The following is a 19,434-nucleotide window of genomic DNA, read 5'->3' as shown; positions in this document are numbered from 1 at the left end:
GGCCGAAATATGGAAAAATTATAGCTCTCAAAATATGACGATGCATTAAAAAGAGTCTTTTAGTGTGTGACAGCTGCCAAACATGAAAACCCGCTATAAATCTGATATCACTGTAATCGCACCGACCCGAAGAAGAAAGTCGTCTAATAACTTATACCGCACAAGGAACGGCATAAAAAATAAATCAATTCTTCACCTGCTGTAGATTTAATCATTTTGCCTTCCAAAGATTGAAGTAAGGTTTGGAGCACATTTATTCTGCGCTCTACACTAAGCGCTTACACCGTGGTTTCCGTGCAAATCTCTGAAATACGTGATTCAGACGGAAACTCTGGCAGAAGATTCTTTATAACAATGCAGATGGAGGAACTGTGGATGCCGTCTGGCTTGTGATCTGGCGGTGTCCGTCTTTTTAATGGTGCATAAAAGTGCCGTCGGCCACAGTTATGTGCACTTCTGAAAAGAAAGACACCGCTTAACAGAGGCCAGATGTAGTCCAGAGTAACTCTGCTGCCTCATTATAGTAAATTGATCCCTCGGGGGCTTCATCGGAATCACGTCACTCCGAGATTTAGATGGAAACCCTGATATAAGTGCTCAGTGTACAGCGCCGGATAAATGGGATCCAAAATGTTATGTAAAATGTTCCTAACAAAAGTTCAAATCAATCCACAAAAAAAAGCAAGTCCATACTCAGGTTCGTCATCTGTGAATGGAAATACAGGGGCTTTCACGTTACTGGTAGCACACAGGCTCTGGAAAAGCGCTATGGCTCCTCGCCCATCAAAAGAAACACAGCAAATTCTGCACTCACAAATTCAAATGCCCCCCTCCCTTCAGAGACTCAGTGTGCCTAAACCACGTTTAGCGTCCACATGTTTGGCATTTCTGTAGTGATGAGAGCCTGTCTAATTTACAGGGTACTTGTCTCCAGAAGCAGGAGCTGGGCAAAACATACTGGTCACTACAACGGCAGTTTGCAATTTTCACTTAGCAACATCCACAACTGCTTATTTCTGTAAAACCACCAATGGAGTCAAAATAGTCATTACACCTGTAGATAAATTACCAAAGGGGGTATAATTTCCAAAATGGGGTCACTTGAGGGAGGATTCTGCTATTCTAGCACTTAGGAGCTGTGTATATGGAGTCCACAGCATAGTATCCTAGAAAAATCTGCGGTCCAGGAGGCAAATAGCGCTCCGTCCCTCCTGAGTCTCGCCGAGTGGCTAAGCAGTACTGTAATGCCACATATGGGGTATTTCTGCATTCAGCAGAAATTGTGGGACAAATTTTGGTGGCATTTTTACCCATTTTCCAGTGTAAAAAGGAAAATCTGGGGCTAAAAAAAATTTTGTTGGTAAAAATGTAATTATTTTTTTCTTCTCTGCCCAATGGTATAAAATTCTGCGACCGACCTGTGGTGTCAATATGATCACTGCACACCTAGATGAACTCACTGAGAGGTGTAGTTTGTAAAATGGGGTCTCTTACGTGGGGTCTACAGTGAGATGCCTTAATCATGGTGTGTGAGGTCTCATTCACCTCTCATACCCTTTGTTTCTTTTTGCATTAGTTTCCAAACTGGGGTCACTTGTGGGGGTTGTCCACCGTTTAGGCACATCAAGGGCTCTCCAAACGCGATATGACAACTGCAGACCATTCCATTAAAGTCTGCATTCCAAAATGTCACTCCATCCTTTCTGAGCCCAGCCGTGCGCCCAAACAATAGTTTTCCCCCCACATACGGGGAGTATACGTGCTCAGAAGAAATTGCACAACATATTTTGGGGTGCATTTTCTCCTGTTACCCCTTGTGAAAATAAAAAAATGAGGCAAAAAAAAATTTTTGTGGGAAAAAGGGGATTTTTTATTTTCAACAGCTCTACGTTATAAACTTCTGCGAAGCACCTGGGGGTTCAAGGTGCTCACCACACATCTAGATAAGTTCCCTAAGGGTTTTAGTTTCCAAACTGATGTCGCTTGTGGGGGGTTTCCACTGTTTAGGCACATCAGGGGCTCTCCAAATGCGACATGGTGTCCGCAATTTATTCTAGCAAATTTTGCATTCAAAAAGTCAAATGGCACTCCTTCCCTTCCAAGCCATGCTGTGCGCCCAAACAGTGGTTTTCCACCACATATAGGCATGAATAAAAGTGAAAAAAAGTTAAATGTTCATTGTTTTCTCCACATTCCAAAAATTCCTGTGAAGCACCTGAAGGGTTAATAAACTTTTTGAATGTGGTTTTGAGGTGTGCAGTTTTTAGAATGGTGTCAATTTGGGGTATTTTCTGTCATAAAGACCCCTCAAAGTCACTTCAAATCTTTGTGTGTTCATTTCTTATACACTGCTCAAAAAAAATAAAAGGGAGCACTTAAACAACAGAATATAACTCTACACTAATTGAGCTCTGCAAAATGACCTCTAGCAGGCCACAAATGTGCATGTGTCTGCACAAACGGTTAGAAATCGACTCCATGAGGGTGGTATGAGGGCCCAACGTCCACAGATGGGTATTGTGCTCACAGCCCAACACCGTGCAGGACGCTTGGCATTTGCCACAGAACACCAGGATCGGCAAAGTCGCCACTGAGGCCCTGTGCTCTTCACAGATGAAAGCAGGTTCACACTGAGCACATGTGACAGGCGTGACAGAGTCTGGAGACGCCGTGGAGAGCGATCTGCTGCCTGCAACATCCTTCAGCATGACCGGTTTGGCAGTAGGTCAGTAATGGTGTGGGGTGGCATTTCTTTGGAGGGCCGCACAGCCCTCCGTGTGCTCGCCAGAGGTAGCCTGACTGCCATTAGGTACCGAGATGAGATCCTTAGACCCCTTGTGAGACCATATGCTGGTGCGGTTGGCCCTGGGTTTCTCCTAATGCAGGCCAATTCCAGACCTCATGTGGCTGGAGTGTGTCAGCAGTTCCTGCAAGATGAAAGCATTGAAGCTATGGACTGACTCGCCCTTTCCCCAGACCTGAATCCGATTGAGCACATCTGGGACATCATGTCTCGCTCCATCCACCAACGTCACGTTGCACCACAGAGTGTCCAGGAGTTGGCGGATGCTTTAGTCCAGGTCTGGGAGGAGATCCCACAGGAGACCATCCGCAAACTCATCAGGAGCATGCCCAGGCATTGTAGGGAGGTCATACAGGCACTTGGAGGCCACATACAATACTGAGCCTCATTTTGACTTGTTTTAAGGACATTACATCAAAGTTGGATCAGCCTGTAGTGTGATTTTCCACTTTAATTTTGGGGGTGACTCCAAATCCAGGCCTCCATTGGTTAATAAATTTCATTTCCATTGATGATTTTTGTGTGATTTTGTTGTCGGCACAATCAACTTTGTACAGAATAAAGTATTCAATGAGAATATTTCATTCATTCAGATCTAGGATGTGTTATTTGAGTGTTCCCTTTATTTTTTGAGTAGTGTATATACTGGAGTAGAACAAGATAATAGTTCATTACAGGAACACCACTGTCTCCAAGAACTCTTCGCTCGGCAGCGTCAGAACAGGGAGCTTCTTTTTATCTGGCGTACCCATAACAAGTATTTGTCGACACTGACAGATCATTAGTGCAAAACCAGTCAGAGCACAATTCAAACATGTTCCTAGGAAACTCAGTTTGTTTTAACAGTCACATATCTTTCATTGAGTCATGGAATGAAAGTCACATTGATATAAGGAGCACCTAAGTGCAATCAATACTTATTTTAATAGAATCTTTATTTTTTTCTATTTTTTTTTAAATCATTTGTTACTCAAAATGGGGGATGAGGTATAAATTGGCAATAAGGGTCCCAATCAGGGCCGGCTTGCTTACCCGGGCAAGTGCTGGGGCCCTGAGCAGGCGGGGGGACCCACTTGCCGTCGCGGGCACCCCGGAAGCAATATTGGGCCCGTGAGCGGAGGAGAGCGGTGTCAGCACCTGCTCCCCCCGCTTGCCCATGGCCCCGGCAGCCGGCACAATACTTACCTCTCCCCGTGCCTTGGCAGCAGCTCCGTTCTCTTCCGAGTCCTCCGACTGTGACGTCTCAGGTCAGAGGGCGCGGTGACGTCTTTCCACCGCGCTCTTTCCTGAGCCGTCACAGTGCAGAGCGGGAAGACGCCAGTGATGCTGGAGTCCAGAGCTGAGCAGCGGCAGCAGGTGAGAAGTGAGGGGAATATTTGATTTTTTTTTTTTAATGTATGGAGGCATGGGGCATTATAGAGGGGGGGTGACATCCTGCATGGGGCATTAAAAGGGGAGGGGAGTGACATACTGTATGGGGCATTATAAGGGAGGGGGGAAGTGACATCCTGCATGGGGTATTAAAAGGGGGGAAAGTGACATTCTGCATGAGGCATTCAAAGGGCGGGGCATGACATACTGCATGGGGCATTCAAAGGGGGGGGTGAAATCCTGCATGGGGCATTAAAAGAGGGGGAAGTGACATCCTGCATGGGGCATTAAAAGGGGGGGTGACTTACTGCATGGGGCATTCAAGGGGGGGGCGTGACATACTGCATGGGGCATTATAAGGGGGGGAGTGAAATCCCACATGGGGCATTAAAAGGGGGGGAAGTGACATCCTGCATGGGGCATTAAAAGGGGGGGGAAGTGACATCCTGCATGGGGCATTATATGGGGGGGAGTGACATCCTGCATGGGGCAGTATAAGGGGGCTAACATCCTGCATGGGGCACTATATGGGGGGGAACAGCCTGAATGGGGCATTATAAGGGGGGAACAGCCTGCGTGGAGCATTATGTCAGGGGAACAGCCTGCATGAGGCATTATGTGGGTGGAACAGCCTGCATTGAGCGCTATATGGGGGCCAGTATTTTGTATGGAGCGTTATATTGGGGCCAGTATCCTGTATGGAGTGTTATAAGGGGCCAGTATCCTGTATGGAACTTTATATGGGGGCCAGTATCCTGTATGGAGCATTTTATGGGGGTCAGTATTCTGTATGGAGCGTTATATGGGGACCAGTATCCTGTATGGAGCGTTATATGGGGGCCAGTATCCTGTATGGAGCATTTTATGGGGGCCAGTATTCTGTATGGAGCGATTCGTCCGTTTCTGAGCTATTGTGGAATTTACAATAGATATCCTTCATGTAATGTAAGAAGTGAAATCTTTGGCATTGTACTATATACAGGGTGGTCCAAAAGTAAGTTGACAGAAAGTGTAATAAGGTTATGAAGGGGGAGATTTATCAAACACTAAATTGCAGCCGCCTGTCTGGATCATCCTCCAATAAACCATGAATGAGACGTGGACGATAAGCTTTCCACCCAATAGATTTCAGGATTCGCATGATAGAACCTCGTGAAATTCCCAATTCCAAAGAGGCTCTTCTTGTGGACTTTTTTGGACTCTGAACAAATGTTTCAGCAACAAGTTGTTTATTATCTTCTGTACAGAATGTTTCGGGTCGACCAGTTTTTGCAGCATTAAGGATTGAGCCAGTGGCATTGAATTTGTCAAGAGTGCGGTAAATGGTTTGTCTCTTTGGGGCTTGAGTACCAAATGTTTCAACCCAATTTTGCTCTAACGGTTTCAGCATTTTGAGATTTCCAATACTCAAAATCCATTTTCTTTGATCTGTATTTAAATTATTTGCCATTATGTGTTATCTGAATTATCTGAAAAGAAAACAGATTTGGGGGAGATCTATCTGTGAAAACTAGATCTGTGAAACTGGCTCAGTTGCCCTTAGCAACCAATCAGATTCCACCTTTCATTTTCCAAAGAGTCTGTGAGGAATGAAAAGTGGAATCTGATTGGTTGCTAAGGGCAACTGAGCCAGTTTCACTTTACACCATGTTTGATAAATCTCCCCCTTCATAACCTTATTACACTTTCTGTCCACCTACTTTTGGACCACCCTGTATATATATTTCTCTGCGATATCTGTGCATCATGAATCGTGGTATGTGTTAAAGGGGCCCACAAAAACCTGGAGCCGGCCCTGGTCCCAATAGCTACATTAAACCCCTGCATTTCATGCATATTAAATAATAGCAGTCAGTAGTGATTTAAAGGTCGTATCACACCCAATGGGGTGGATTTACTATTGTGAGTGCGCCTTGACTTTAGATGAAAAGATGAAATATTTTTGTGTATTTTGGGGCAAATTATTTGAAATACTTGAATTATATTGAGTATGTGTTTAAAACTTTGCGCCTCACTTAAAAAGGTGGTGATTTAGCTAGAAAGGTGAACTAATATGCACTAACATTTAGATGAAAATAATTTGTTAGGCATCATACATATTTCAGTTTTTTCTTGTACAGTACAGACCAAAAGTCTGGACACACCTTCTTATTTAAAGATTTTTCTGTATTTTCATGACTTTGAAAATTGTACATTCACACTGAAGGCATCAAAACTATGAATTAACACATGTGGAATTATATACTTAACAAAAAAGTGTGAAACAACTGAAAATATGTCTTATATTCTAGGTTCTTCAAAGTAGCCACCTTTTGCTTTGATGACTGCTTTGCACACTCTTGGCATTCTCTTGATGAGCTTCAAGAGGTAGTCACCGGAAATGGTTTTCACTTCACAGGTATGCCCTGTCAGGTTTAATAAGTGGGATTTCTTGCCTTATAAATGGGGTTGGGACCATCAGTTGTGTTGTGCAGAAGTCAGGTGGATACACAGCTGATAGTCCTACTGAATAGACTGTTAGAATTTGTATTATGGCAAGAAAAAGGTAGCTAAGTAAAGAAAAACGAGTGGCCATCATTACTTTAAGAAATGAAGGTCAGTCAGTCCAAAAAATTTGGCAAACTTTGAAAGTGTCCCCAAGTGCAGTTGCAAAAACCATCAAGCGCTACAAAGAAACTGGCTCACATGAGGACCGCCCCAGGAAAGGAAGACAAAGAGTCACCTCTGCTTCTGAGGATAAGTTTATCCGAGTCACCAGCCTCAGAAATGGCAGGTTAACAGCAGCTCAGATTAGAGACCAGGTCAATGCCACACAGAGTTCTAGCAGCAGACACATCTCTACAACAACTGTTAAGAGGAGACTTTGTGCAGCAGGCCTTCAAGGTAAAATAGCTGCTAGGAAACCACTGCTAAGGACAGGCAACAAGCAGAAGAGACTTGTTTGGGCTAAAGAACACAAGGAATGGACATTAGACCAGTGGAAATCTGTGCTTTGGTCTGATGAGTCCAAATTTGAGATCTTTGGTTCCAACCACCGAATCTTTGTGCGACGCAGAAAAGGTGAACGGATGGACTCTACATGCCTGGTTCCCACCGTGAAGCATGGAGGAGGAGGTGTGATGGTGTGGGGGTGCTTTGCTGGTGACACTGTTGGGGATTTATTCAAAATTAAAGGCATACTGAACCAGCATGGCTACCACAGCATCTTGCAGCGGCATGCTATTCAATCCGGTTTGCGTTTAGTTGGACCATCATTTATTTTTCAACAGGACAATGACCCTAAACACACCTCCAGGCTGTGTAAGGGCCATTTGACCAAGAAGGAAAGTGAAGGGGTGCTACGCCAGATGACCTGGCCTCCACAGTCACCAGACCTGAACCCAATCGAGATGGTTTGTGGTGAGCTGTACCGCAGAGTGAAGGCAAAAGGGCCAACAAGTGCTAAGCATCTCTGGGAACTCCTTCAAGATTGTTGGAAGAGCATTTCCGGTGACAACCTCTTGAAGCTCATCAAGAGAATGCCAAGAGTGTGCAAAGCAGTCATCAAAGCAAAAGGTGGCTACTTTGAAGAACCTAGAATATAAGACATATTTTCAGTTGTTTCACACTTTTTTGTTAAGTATATAATTCCACATGTGTTAATTCATAGTTTTGATGCCTTCAGTATGAATGTACAATTTTCATAGTCATGAAAATATAGAAAAATCTTTAAATGAGAAAGTGTGTCCAAACTTTTGGTCTGTACTGTACGTGAAATAATGAAACATTTTTCATCAGTGTACTGAATCAAATTTTCATCAGTATTGGGTCATAGTTTGTCTGTTTTTACCATAAGTTTTTCTTTTAAATCACCCCCAAAAATGTGCTAAGCCTCTCCTATCAATTACAGTGTTGAAAATGGATAGCACATAGATTACATAAGGCATCTGTGTTTTTGTTGATTTCCATGGATCCATAAGCATATGTGGGTGGTTTTGATCCAAGACTTAAATAAAAAACGAACATGACATTTTGTGTCCGCAAAAAAAAACTATTGTTTGAGCAGTCTCACAGTTTACAAAGGGTATGCGCTCTATCTGTGAAAAAACATGGATTGACGGATAGCATACGTATGCGAAAAATGGAGCCTGAATGAGGCATAAATGTAAGCTAAACAATAGGAGGTGTAAAATTAGACAAGGGTGTCAAAAAATGTGAGGAAGTGAAGATGGATCCAGCTCAACACAAGTGTTGAGCTGGATCCATCTTCACTTCCTCATTGACCCAGGCGCTGTGCAGCAGCGAGGACTCCGTGCTCCATGTCAGACTGGGATTACATCTCAGGGGTGAGCTGAAATTTTCTCTTTATTCATATTACTGTCAAAAAATGTGCCAAATTTATCAATCTGCATGGAACAGGTACAATTACTGTGCGAGATGCAAAGGGCGGGGGTGGGCATTATTAACATCTGTGGCAATGTTATGTCTCTGGCATTATGGATTGTGTGTTTGTGTAGAGGTGGAGAAAGTACTGTAAAATAAAGGAGCCACATATTTCTGTCTTTGTGAATGGATGAAGTTGTCATGCTGGTCTGGGCCAAACAGAGAAGAAAATAATAGAAAATGTCGATATTTAAAGGCACCACCTGTGAGTGACTTGATATATCTGTACTGTAATTATATGGTCAACTGAACTCCCGTGTACAACTGGTGTCTAGCACTATATGGTCCCTATACAGTGGTAATACTAAACTTAATTTAGAGGTGTTGATTTAATAACAGTATGGTGGTATTATTCAGTCACTATGTACAGTGGTGGCCTAAAAGTATTGGCACCCCTGCAATTCTGTCAGATAATACTCAGTTTCTTCCTGAAAATGATTGCAATCACAAATTCTTTGGTATTATTCTCTTCATTTAATTTGCTTGCAAGGAAAAAACACAAAAGAGAATGAAGCAAAAATCAAATCATTGATCATTTCACACAAAACTCCAAAAATGGGCCAGACAAAAGTATTGGCACCCTCAGCCTAATACTTAGTTGCACAACCTTTAGCCAAAATAACTGCGAACAACCGCTTCCGGTAACCATCAATGAGTTTCTTACAATGCTCTGCTGGAATTGTAGACCATTCTTCTTTGGCAAACTGCTCCAGGTCCCTGATATTTGAAGGGTGCCTTCTCCAAACTGCCATTTTGAGATCTCTCCACAAGTCTTCTAAGGGATTCAGGTCTGGACTCATTGCTGGCCACCTTAGAAGTCTCCAGTGCTTTCTCTCAAACCATTTTATAGTGCTTTTGGAAGTGTGTTTTGGGTCATTGTCCTGCTGGAAGACCCATGACCTCTGAGGGAGACCCAGCTTTCTCACACTGGGCCCTACATTATGCTGCAAAATTTGTTGGTAGTCTTCAGACTTCATAATGCCATGCACACGGTCAAGCAGTCAAGTGCCAGAGGCAGCAAAGCAACCCCAAAACATGAGGGAACCTCCGCCATGTTTGACTGTAGGGACCGTGTTCTTTTCTTTGAATGCCTCTTTTTTTTCCTGTACACTCTATGTTGATGATTTTCCCCAAAAAGCTCTACTTTTGTCTCATCTGACCAGAGAACATTCTTCCAAAACATTTTAGGCTTTCTCAGGTAAGTTTTGGCAAACTCCAGCCTGGCTTTTTTATGTCTCGGGGTAAGAAGTGGGGTCTTCCTGGGTATCCTACCATACAGTCCCTTTTCATTCAGACGCCGATGGATAGCACGGGTTGACACTGTTGTACCCTCGGACTGCAGGGCAGCTTGAACTTGTTTGGATGTTAGTCGAGGTTCTTTATCCACCATCCACACAATCTTGCGTTGAAATCTCTTTTCAATATTTCTTTTCCGTCCACATCTAGGGAGGTTAGCCACAGTGCCATGGGCTTTAAACTACTTGATGACAATGCGCACGGAAGACACAGGAACATTCAGGTCTTTGGAGATGGACTTGTAGCCTTGAGATTGCTCATGCTTCCTCACAATTTGGTTTCTCAAGTCCTCAGACAGTTCTTTGGTCTTCTTTCTTTTCTCCATGCTCAATGTGGTACACACAAGGACACAGGACAGAGGTTGAGTCAACTTTAATCCATGTTAACTGGCTGCAAGTGTGATTTAGTTATTGCCAACACCTGTTAGGTGCCACAGGTAAGTTACAGGTGCTGTTAATTACACAAATTAGAGAAGCATCACATGATTTTTCAAACAGTGCCAATACTTTTGTCCACCCCCTTTTTTAGGTTTGGTGTGGAATTATATCCAATTTGGCTATAGGACAATTCTTTTTGTGATTTTTCATTGAAGACAAATTAAATGAAGATAATAATACCAAGGAATTTGTGATTGCAATCATTTTCAGGAAGAAACTGAGCATTATCTGACAGAATTGCAGGGTGCCAATACTTCTGGCCACCACTGTAGGTCTTATGCTGTTTTGAAGGCAAAGGGTTGGTCACACCAAATATGGATTTAATTTAGATTTCTGTTTTGTTTAATCACTTTCCATTGTGTTAATCTCCAGAACAGCGCTGACACTGGAGGTGAGTTTAGGTGTTATTATTTTATTGGGGGGAAGCATAGGGATTCGGAAGGGTTTGTCTGAGTAGTGGACAGCCCCTTTAACGCCTACTGCACTGTAATGCAACTTTAAAAAAATCTAATAAATCAAGACTGCAGAAAAAGGGACTAAATAACTTTTAAATGTCAATTTACTATATAAGCTATCCTAAAACATGTTTATTGAGTGTAAAACCTTGTTTTCAGTCTTCAGGACTGAGCATTATTGCTTATTGTCTTTTTCACTATCCATGGCCATCTCCCTTGAATTTATGAGGGCTTGTTTTTTGGGGTATATAAAACTAAGTGATTAGCACGAGGATTTTTTTGGATACCATATGCCTTGCTGGATATAAATAATGTTCATTTTATTTTATAAGGCGTTCCATTGGTGATGACAGTAAAAGTTTAGTAGTATACCATTATTAAAAAATATAATATAAAATGTTTTAAATATTTTTTCAAGGCTCTTCCCTCTGTCAAACTCTTTTAATGCCATGTTGTTTGTTAACTCCAGCATGTAAAGGATAAAAAAAAAAAACAAGATCAGCGATATCTCTAATCCCTAACTTTTTACATTAGCAGTCAGGATATCAACCACAGCTAAGCTCTAGCCGAGATTGTACATGTACAGCTCCTGAGCCCACACAATCCTCCAGATACCCCAATAGTAATGTTACATGCTATTGTGGTTTGGAGACTGCAATTATTAGGTGATAGTACATATTAATATAGGAAACGGTTAACGCTGGTTTAACATATGTTGTTTTTGTAATTTTTTTTTATATGATTTGTGACACATTAGTCAAATATCAAATATTGTGATAAAACATGGCACTCTCTTTATTATCACGCTCGTAAATATGCTGACAGAAGTGGGCAGTAATAACCGATCTCCCACCAGACTGTATACCTGCATCTTCCATCAGTATGTCTGCATTACAGATCTCTCAATGAAAACAGGGCAGCATGGTGGCTCAGTGGTTAGCACTGTTGCCTTGCCGCGCTGGGGTCCTGGGTTCAAATCCCACCAAGGACAACATCTGCAAGGAGTTTGTATGTTCTCCCCGTGTTTGTGTGGGTTTCCTCCGGGTTCTCCGGTTTCCTCCCACACTCCAAAGACATACTGATAGGGAATGTAGATTGTGATGATGATGTCTGTAAATTGTCTGAATTGTAAAGGGCTGTGGAATATGTTGGCGCTATATAAATAAAAATATTATTATTATAAGATTATTAAATGCCTGGATGCAAGAACAGAGGGAATATATTGCAGACATTGCTATTTTATCACTTTTATGCAGGGTGTGATACAGTAGGTACAAGGTGAGAGGGGATGGGGGTCTTAGATACAGTGGGTACGGAAAGTATTCAGACCCATTTAAATTTTTCACTCTTTGTTTCATTGCAGCCATTTGGTAAATTCTAAAAAGTAATTTTTTTTTCTCATTAATGTACACTCTGCAACCAATCTTGATTGAATAAAAACAAATGTAGAAATTTTTGCAAATTTATTAAAAAAGAAAAACTGAAATATCACATGGTCATAAGTATTCAGACCCTTTGCTCAGTATTGAGTAAAAGCACCCTTTTGAGCTAGTGCAGCCATGCGTCTTCTTGGGAATGATGCAACAAGTTTTTCACACCTGGATTTGGGGATCCTCTGCCATTCTTCCTTGCAGATCCTCTCCAGTTCCGTCAGGTTGGATGGTGAACGTTGGTGGACAGCCATTTTCAGGTCTCTCCAGAGATGCTCAATTGGGTTTAGGTCCGGGCTCGGGCTGGGCCAGCCAAGAATGGTCACAGAGTTGTTCTGAAGCCACTCCTTTGTTATTTTAGCTGTGTGCTCAGGGTCATTGTCTTGTTGGAAGGTGAACCTTCGGCCAAGTCTGAGGTCCAGTGCACTCTGGAAGAGGTTTTCATCCAGGATATCTCTGTATTTGGCCGCATTCATGTTTCCTTCAATTGCAACCAGTCGTCCTGTTCCTGCAGCTGAAAAACACCCCCATAGCATGATGCTGCCACCACCATGTCTCACTGTTGGGATTGTATTGTGCAGGTGATGAGCAGTGCCTGGTTTTCTCCACACATACCGCTTAGAATTATCACCAAAAAGTTATATCTTGTCTCATCAGACCAGAGAATCTTATTTCTCTTATTTTGGGAGTCCTTCATGTGTTTTTGATAAAACTCTATGCGGGCTTTCATATGTCTTGCACTGAGGAGAGGCTTCCGTCGGGCCACTCTGCCATAAAGGCTCAACTGGTGGAGTGCTGCAGTGATAGTTGACTTTGTTGAACTTTCTCCCATCTCCCTACTGCATCTCTGGAGCTCAGCCATAGTGATCTTGGGGTTCTTCTTTACCTCTCTCACCAAGGCTCTTCTCCCATGATTGCTCAGTTTGGCTGGACGGCCAGGTCTAGGAAACTTCTGGTGGTCCCAAACTTCTTCCATTTAAGGATTATGGAGGCCACTGTGCTCTTAGGAACCTTGAGTAATGCAGAAATTCTTTTATAACCTTGGCCAGATCTGTGCCTTGCCACAATTCTGTCTCTGAGCTCCTTGGGCAGTTCCTTTGAGCTCATGATTCTCATTTGGTCTGACATGCATTGTGAGCTGTGAGGTCTTATATAGACAGGTGTGTGCCTTTCCAAATCAAGTCCTATCAGTTTAATTAAACACAGCTGGACTCAAATGAAGGAGTAGAACCAGCTCAAGGAGGATCACAAGGAAATGGACAGCATGTGACTTAAATATGAGTGTCTGAGCAAAGGGTCTGAATTCTTATCACCATGTGATATTTCAGTTTTTCTTTTTTAATAAATTTGCAAAAATTTCTACATTTCTGTTTTTTCTGTCAAGATGGAGTGCAAAGTGTACATTAATGAAAAAAAATGAACTTTTTAGAATTTACCAAATGGCAGCAATGAAACAAAGAGTGAAAAATTGAAAGGGGTCTGAATACTTTCCGTACCCACTGTATATCACAGTCACTAATGAGCATGATTAATAATACTACTACTACTAATAATGATAATAAATAATATTAATAATGATATAGTCAGAGGTTGTGTGTTAGAACTCTCCTGTTTGTTTTTTTCCATCTTGTGTTTTGCGGTCACGTGACCATCTGCCTTTATATTCCAGCTCCGCCCTTTTGGCTGTGCTGGACTTCAGTGTTTGACTGTTTCTCTAGCCAGGTGCTTCGGTGCCTTTCTCTGTCAGTTCGCTTGGTCCTTCTGGGACCTCTAGTACCTTTTGTCAGTTTGTGTTTTTGTGTTCTGCAACAACTTCTCTGTTTAGGAGGTGTCCCATTTTTGTCCCAGTCCTTAGTTCTTTTAGGGACCCCTCCCCTTATGCTATAGGTCTTCGTTCAGACTAGCCGAGGACAAAGGCGGGTCTGTTCGCTAGGAACAGGCAAGCCTGCTACATCGTAGGGATTCAGCTTAGTCTTACTTTAGGGACAGCTTTCCCCCTTCTTTCCTTAGTACATGTTGCAGATCATAACATTGTGTTGGTGACATGAATAATGTAAACAAACTTCCTTGCTCTAATGGACACAAGGATAAGACGCACACAAATAAATACTTGAGGCCAATTTCATTCACTGTTTCTGCTTTTGTTTTTTCTTAAAAACTGTTCTGAAAAGGTTGTAAAATTCATGACTAAAGTACATCACAGTGTAATGTTATAATGTCATCTTGACGTGATGTCAGCGCTGCAGACAAATAACAGAGACTGGGGCAGCGGCGCAGAAGGGTATGTTTTTGCACCTACTGCAGCCTGAGTGATGCGAATTTACTTGCATGTCCCATCCCATCAGCCACAACAGTAGCCTGTGGCCACTGGATGGAAAGGGAATACCGCCTCTTACTTGGCTGCGTCCACAGCTCTTCTTTGAATTAGCCGGCCTGGATGACATGTGGGTCACACAGCAACGATAACGTCACACAGCAACGATGACGTCACACAAAGCCGACTAACCAAAAGAAGAGCCGCTTACGCCACCAGTTAAGAGGCGGTACTCCTTCTCCGGTTCAGCGGCCACAGACCACTGTTGTGGCCAATGGAAAGGAATGTGCAAACTGATTCGTACCAAGTCTACAGCCTATAAATGGACATTTTTTGAAAAGGGACAACCCCCCTTAAAATACAGAATTACCAATTCATAAAGTTTCTGATACATTGTATATTACATTAGTTTCTTTCCACTGGTTGTGAAGCACACACGTATTCTGCAATGTTTTTCATCAACAACTGTCAATGATCAGAGCAGCACCTGTCCCCAATGGAGCTTACAATCTATTTTCCTTACATCAAACATGTGCAATAGGGTCAATTTTATGGGAAGCCAATTAAAGAGGTTATTCAGAACCATCTTGCACTGCTCACTTCCACGTTGTCAGTGAACTGTCGATATCGGTACGATCCCACACACTTGCCGAGAAGCAGTGACAATTGGCGGGTATTGTGCATGTGTCCTATTGTGATGAACAGGACATGAGCATGTTACCAACCAATCCCGTGTGCATCTCAGTAGGAGTGTGGGGTCATAATGTCATCAGCCCCACTCACGTCCCATGGAAAAATGAGCGGCACCTGAGAATCCCTTTAAGTTGTCAGTATGTTTTTGCTCCTTGCTTTGATGAGATTACTGTGGGCACTTGGATAAAACATCATTGTTGCAGGCAGAAAGTGGATGCCACAGCCACATGAAATGTCACCATGTTTCTTTGGAAGCCGAGAGGCCTCTCTATGGCGTCCATATATCCCAATACAGCATAAGGATATACGATGCTATCATTAACAAACCCCTTTAATATTGTGCCTTGTTGATAATTATGATGCCTGCGGCTTTGTGGATGATTGTTAGTATTGCTGATTTTCTTCTACATTTTGCATGATTTTCAAATGCAGAAAACTGATGGAAGCGTGGGACGTCACGCAGCGGCCATAAGTGGTCTCGTGACAACAAATTGCTCAAGCACCACAAATCTCTCTGCTAAAATGGCATTTAGAAGAAAGCCCATAACAGCCAATCAGATTACAATGTAGGTTATGAAAGTCTTAAAACAAAGTGATCGCATTGGTAATTATGGGAAAGCAATGTTTTCCTTGTATGTGTGAATATCCCATTGTATTTATTCATCTGGAAATCCTAATCTTCAATCACTTGTCTCTGCAGTTTGCTAAACATCAAGCAGAATATAATAAATATATAGAGACCATTAAAAACATTATGCAACTTGTGGAAATTTGCTTGTATCACTAAGGTATAAGGTTTTTTTTTTATTTTGGATCATCTCTGTCTCTGGCTACAGTTTGTTTAAAAAGAAAACAAATTGTGCTTTACTCCACCTCCCCAGGTCCATCACTGGGTCTCCGCTGTTGCTCCTGATGTCTGTTTTTGTCTGCAGCCCTGACCTCACATAGACAGCCTGGCAGCCAATCAGTGAGCTCAGCGGATCAGAGCAGTTTGTACCCTCGACTCAGGCAGACCCGCTGCGCTCTGTTATTGGCTGCTGCGCTGCCAACATGACATTAGCAGACCATAACATATACTAGGAGTAACAGCAGATAATCAGTGTTAGACCGGGGGAGGGGGATTAAAACTCAGTTTGTTTTTAGAATACAAACTGCAGCTGTGCTCCTTCCACATTTTGCTTCTACAGCTCCTATGCCGACTATGCATCTCCATAGTAACAGACAACAAACAAACCCTGCGTAGTCGGCTCACGCAGCCGTACTCCTATCTACCTGCTTCTTTAGGCCAATCCAGGAAATGTATGTTAACAAAAAGTAGGGGACAAAGCAAAGTCTGACTGCAGCACGACACTGCACAGGACGTATTTGCTGTCTGTTACCATAGAGCCGCATAGTCTGCATAGAAGCTGTAGGAACAAAACAATAGGAAATATTTCATTAAAACCTACTGAAACCTGTGACCTGTCCTCAGGTCCCATTAATAGGGGGCACATCAGTCATTTGTCGTGTCAGGACTTCCCAAATAGTAGCAATGACTGAGATCTAATGCAGTTGTCCCCTTTCTCTGATAAGTTCCTATAGTGCCAGATTGTGTCGGCAATATGGTAAAAATCATCATTTTTGGACATCTTAAATATCTTTTGGCCACTTTATTGCAGTTACCCGGCTCCGAAGTGACGATAACTATCTTAATATATTTCATTTCTTTTTAACGATGCATTTACGTCCGTAGGAAGGGTCCAGCATGGACGTCGTATCTCTCTGCTGGAGACTACTCTACAGGCTCTACGGAGTCTGGCATGTCGGCCATGCCTGTGTGAGATGGAAGTGACAAGCAATGTGGAATACGCGGTAACCCTCATATCCCCCTTGTATTAGTTTGTATGTTAGCCCTAAAACGTTTATTGTCGTTCCCTGGTGCCCAGTAACACTGGCCGCGTGTAGTGGCATCACCAGGTACAGCAGCCTGCCAGTCTGCAGGGGAACAACAAAGGATAAAGGGGAACACACACAACTTGCCATAAGTGGGAAAATGAGCGTCTCCCCCTATACAGGAGTGTCTGTGAAGTTGATAATTTATAGTTACTATTAATTGAAATCTGCATTGTTCTGTGCATTAATCCCACTTGTATAACGCCAACATGACGCTGTAGAGAGATTATCATTAGATATTTACTCCAGACTACAGACTATCCCAACATATGAGTACTGTGGGGACCTCCTACTGTGGGGACGCCTGCTGTGGGGACCTCCTGCTGTGGGTACCTGATGCGGGGACACCTCCTGTGGGAACCCAATGTGGGGACGCCTGCTGTGGGAACCTGCTGTGGGGACATGCTGCTGTGGGAACCCGATGTGGGGACGCATGCTGTTGCACCTGCTGTGGGTACCTGATGTGGGGACACCTCCTTTGGAAACTCAATGTGGGGATGCCTGCTGTGGGGACCTGCTGCTGTGGGGACGCCTTCTGCTGTGGGGACCTGCTGTGGGGAAGCCTGCTGATGTGGGGACCTGCTGCTCTATGGAAGCCTGCTGTGGGGACCTCCTGCTGTGGGAACCTGCTGTGGGGAAGCCTGCTGCTGTGGGGACCTGCTGCTGTGGGAACCTGCTGTGGGGAAGCCTGCTGCTGTGGGGACCTGCTGCTGTGGGAACCTGCTGTGGGGAAGCCTGCTGCTGTGGGGACCTGCTGCTGTAGGGACCTTCTGCTGTGGGGACACCAGTTGTGGGGAAGCCTGCTGTAGGGAAGCCTGGGGTGGGGACCTCCTGCTGTGGGGACATCTGCTGTGGGGAAGCCTGATGTGGGGACCTGCTGCTGTGGGAACCTGCTGCTGTGGGGACCTCCTGCTGTGGGAACCTGCTTCTGTAGGGAAGCCTGCTGCTGTGGGGACCTCCTGCTGTAGGGAGCATCTGCTGTGGGGACCTCCTGCTGTAGGGAGCATCTGCTGTGGGGACCTCCTGCTGTAGGGAGCATCTGCTGTGGGGACCTCCTGCTGTAGGGAGCATCTGCTGTGGGGACCTCCTGCTGTGGGGAACATCTGCTGTGGGGAAGCCTGATGTGGGGACACCAGCTGTGGGGACCTCCTGTATAGACAGCTCGGGATCAGTCCCAGCACACAGGCCACTGCCCCCCTGAGGACACTTCTTGGCTGGAGGACAGACAGGATAAGCTACAAGCAGCAGGGACCTCACCTGTGTGTAGAGTTCAGCCAAAGCCATGGTGCCAGGCCGGAGGGGTCTGTCCGCTCTCACCCTCCCGAGGGGTCTGTCCGCCCTCTCTGCAGTCCTGTGCTGTAGATGGTGCGAGGGGCTGCGCGTCCACGAGCCGCTACCTGCAGCACAGAGCCGGGAGCGCGCCTGTCCGGACACCTGAGCGGGTGTGGCGGCCCCGGCAGGGATGACTGTACAGTCAGCGCTCAGCAGCAGGCACCTGCTTAAAGGGACACGCACCGCTATGGAGCCGGGCAGAAAAGACAGCAGAACTGTATGGAGGCAGAGGGCGAGCGTGGGGACGAGTAGTCTAGGCTTCTGGTCAGTAAGGCCGTTGTAATGGCTAATAACAGAGAAAACTAGTGTGTAGTCACCAGTGTGGCACTTGTGCAAACAGACAAGTCATTTTGCATGAAGGGGTCTGAGGATAATCAGAGGGTACATTGCCCAATGAAATAAATGGGCATGAGCCGCCTCCTACAGCAGGGCACCGATTGTCCATGTGGAGCTAATAAGCTTCAGGACTCTTAAAGCTGCGTTCTCATCATATAGAAGCTATAAGAACTTGCGCTCCAGTAGAAAGAATGAGCAGAATTTTATTGTAGGTGAAATGAAAATATAACGTTTCGGTCTCATTACCTGGACCTTCACCAGTAACAGATTGCTGTAGGGTGCTGATGGGCGCAGGAGAGGTGCAGCCACAGTCGCTGTATGAAAGGCGCCTTACCTGCGCTCATCAACAGCTTATAGAGACCCTACAACCATCTGTTACTCATGAAGATCCAGGTTTTGGGACCAAAACGTTATATTTCATTTCTGGATTACCTACAATAAAATTCTCCACATACTTTCTACTAGAGTGCCAAGTACTTTATTTCTAACGGAGCGAGACCACTTTTACCCAGGACTGCATATATCTTTATATAGATGCTGCCAGTGGTTTATTAAAGCTTCAATCCTGTGTTTTGTTTTATTTCAGCGCTGGAGTGGTGCTACTAACCACTTG

At 44.1% G+C, this 19,434-nt stretch overlaps 1 protein-coding gene across 2 annotated transcripts in view; it reads right to left on the bottom strand.

The window, feature by feature from the left end:
* The window catches only part of MYO5C (myosin VC), a 205,272-nt gene extending 186,629 nt beyond the window's left edge, over window positions 1-18,643 (bottom strand). For both annotated transcript variants that reach the window (XM_073653029.1, XM_073653031.1), the window contains exon 1: window positions 18,411-18,643. In XM_073653029.1, the coding sequence (XP_073509130.1) occupies window positions 18,411-18,437 (27 nt within the window). In that variant the 5' untranslated portion in view covers window positions 18,438-18,643. The remainder of the gene's footprint in view (window positions 1-18,410) is intronic.
* Between the last annotated feature and the right edge of the window lie 791 nt (window positions 18,644-19,434).

The sequence above is a fragment of the Phyllobates terribilis genome, unplaced genomic scaffold (genome assembly GCF_046119375.1).
Source record: "Phyllobates terribilis strain yellow unplaced genomic scaffold, ASM4611937v1 Scaffold_11__3_contigs__length_659146591, whole genome shotgun sequence".
NCBI lineage: Eukaryota > Metazoa > Chordata > Amphibia > Anura > Dendrobatidae > Phyllobates > Phyllobates terribilis.
This window is presented reverse-complemented; position numbering and strand designations above follow the sequence as displayed.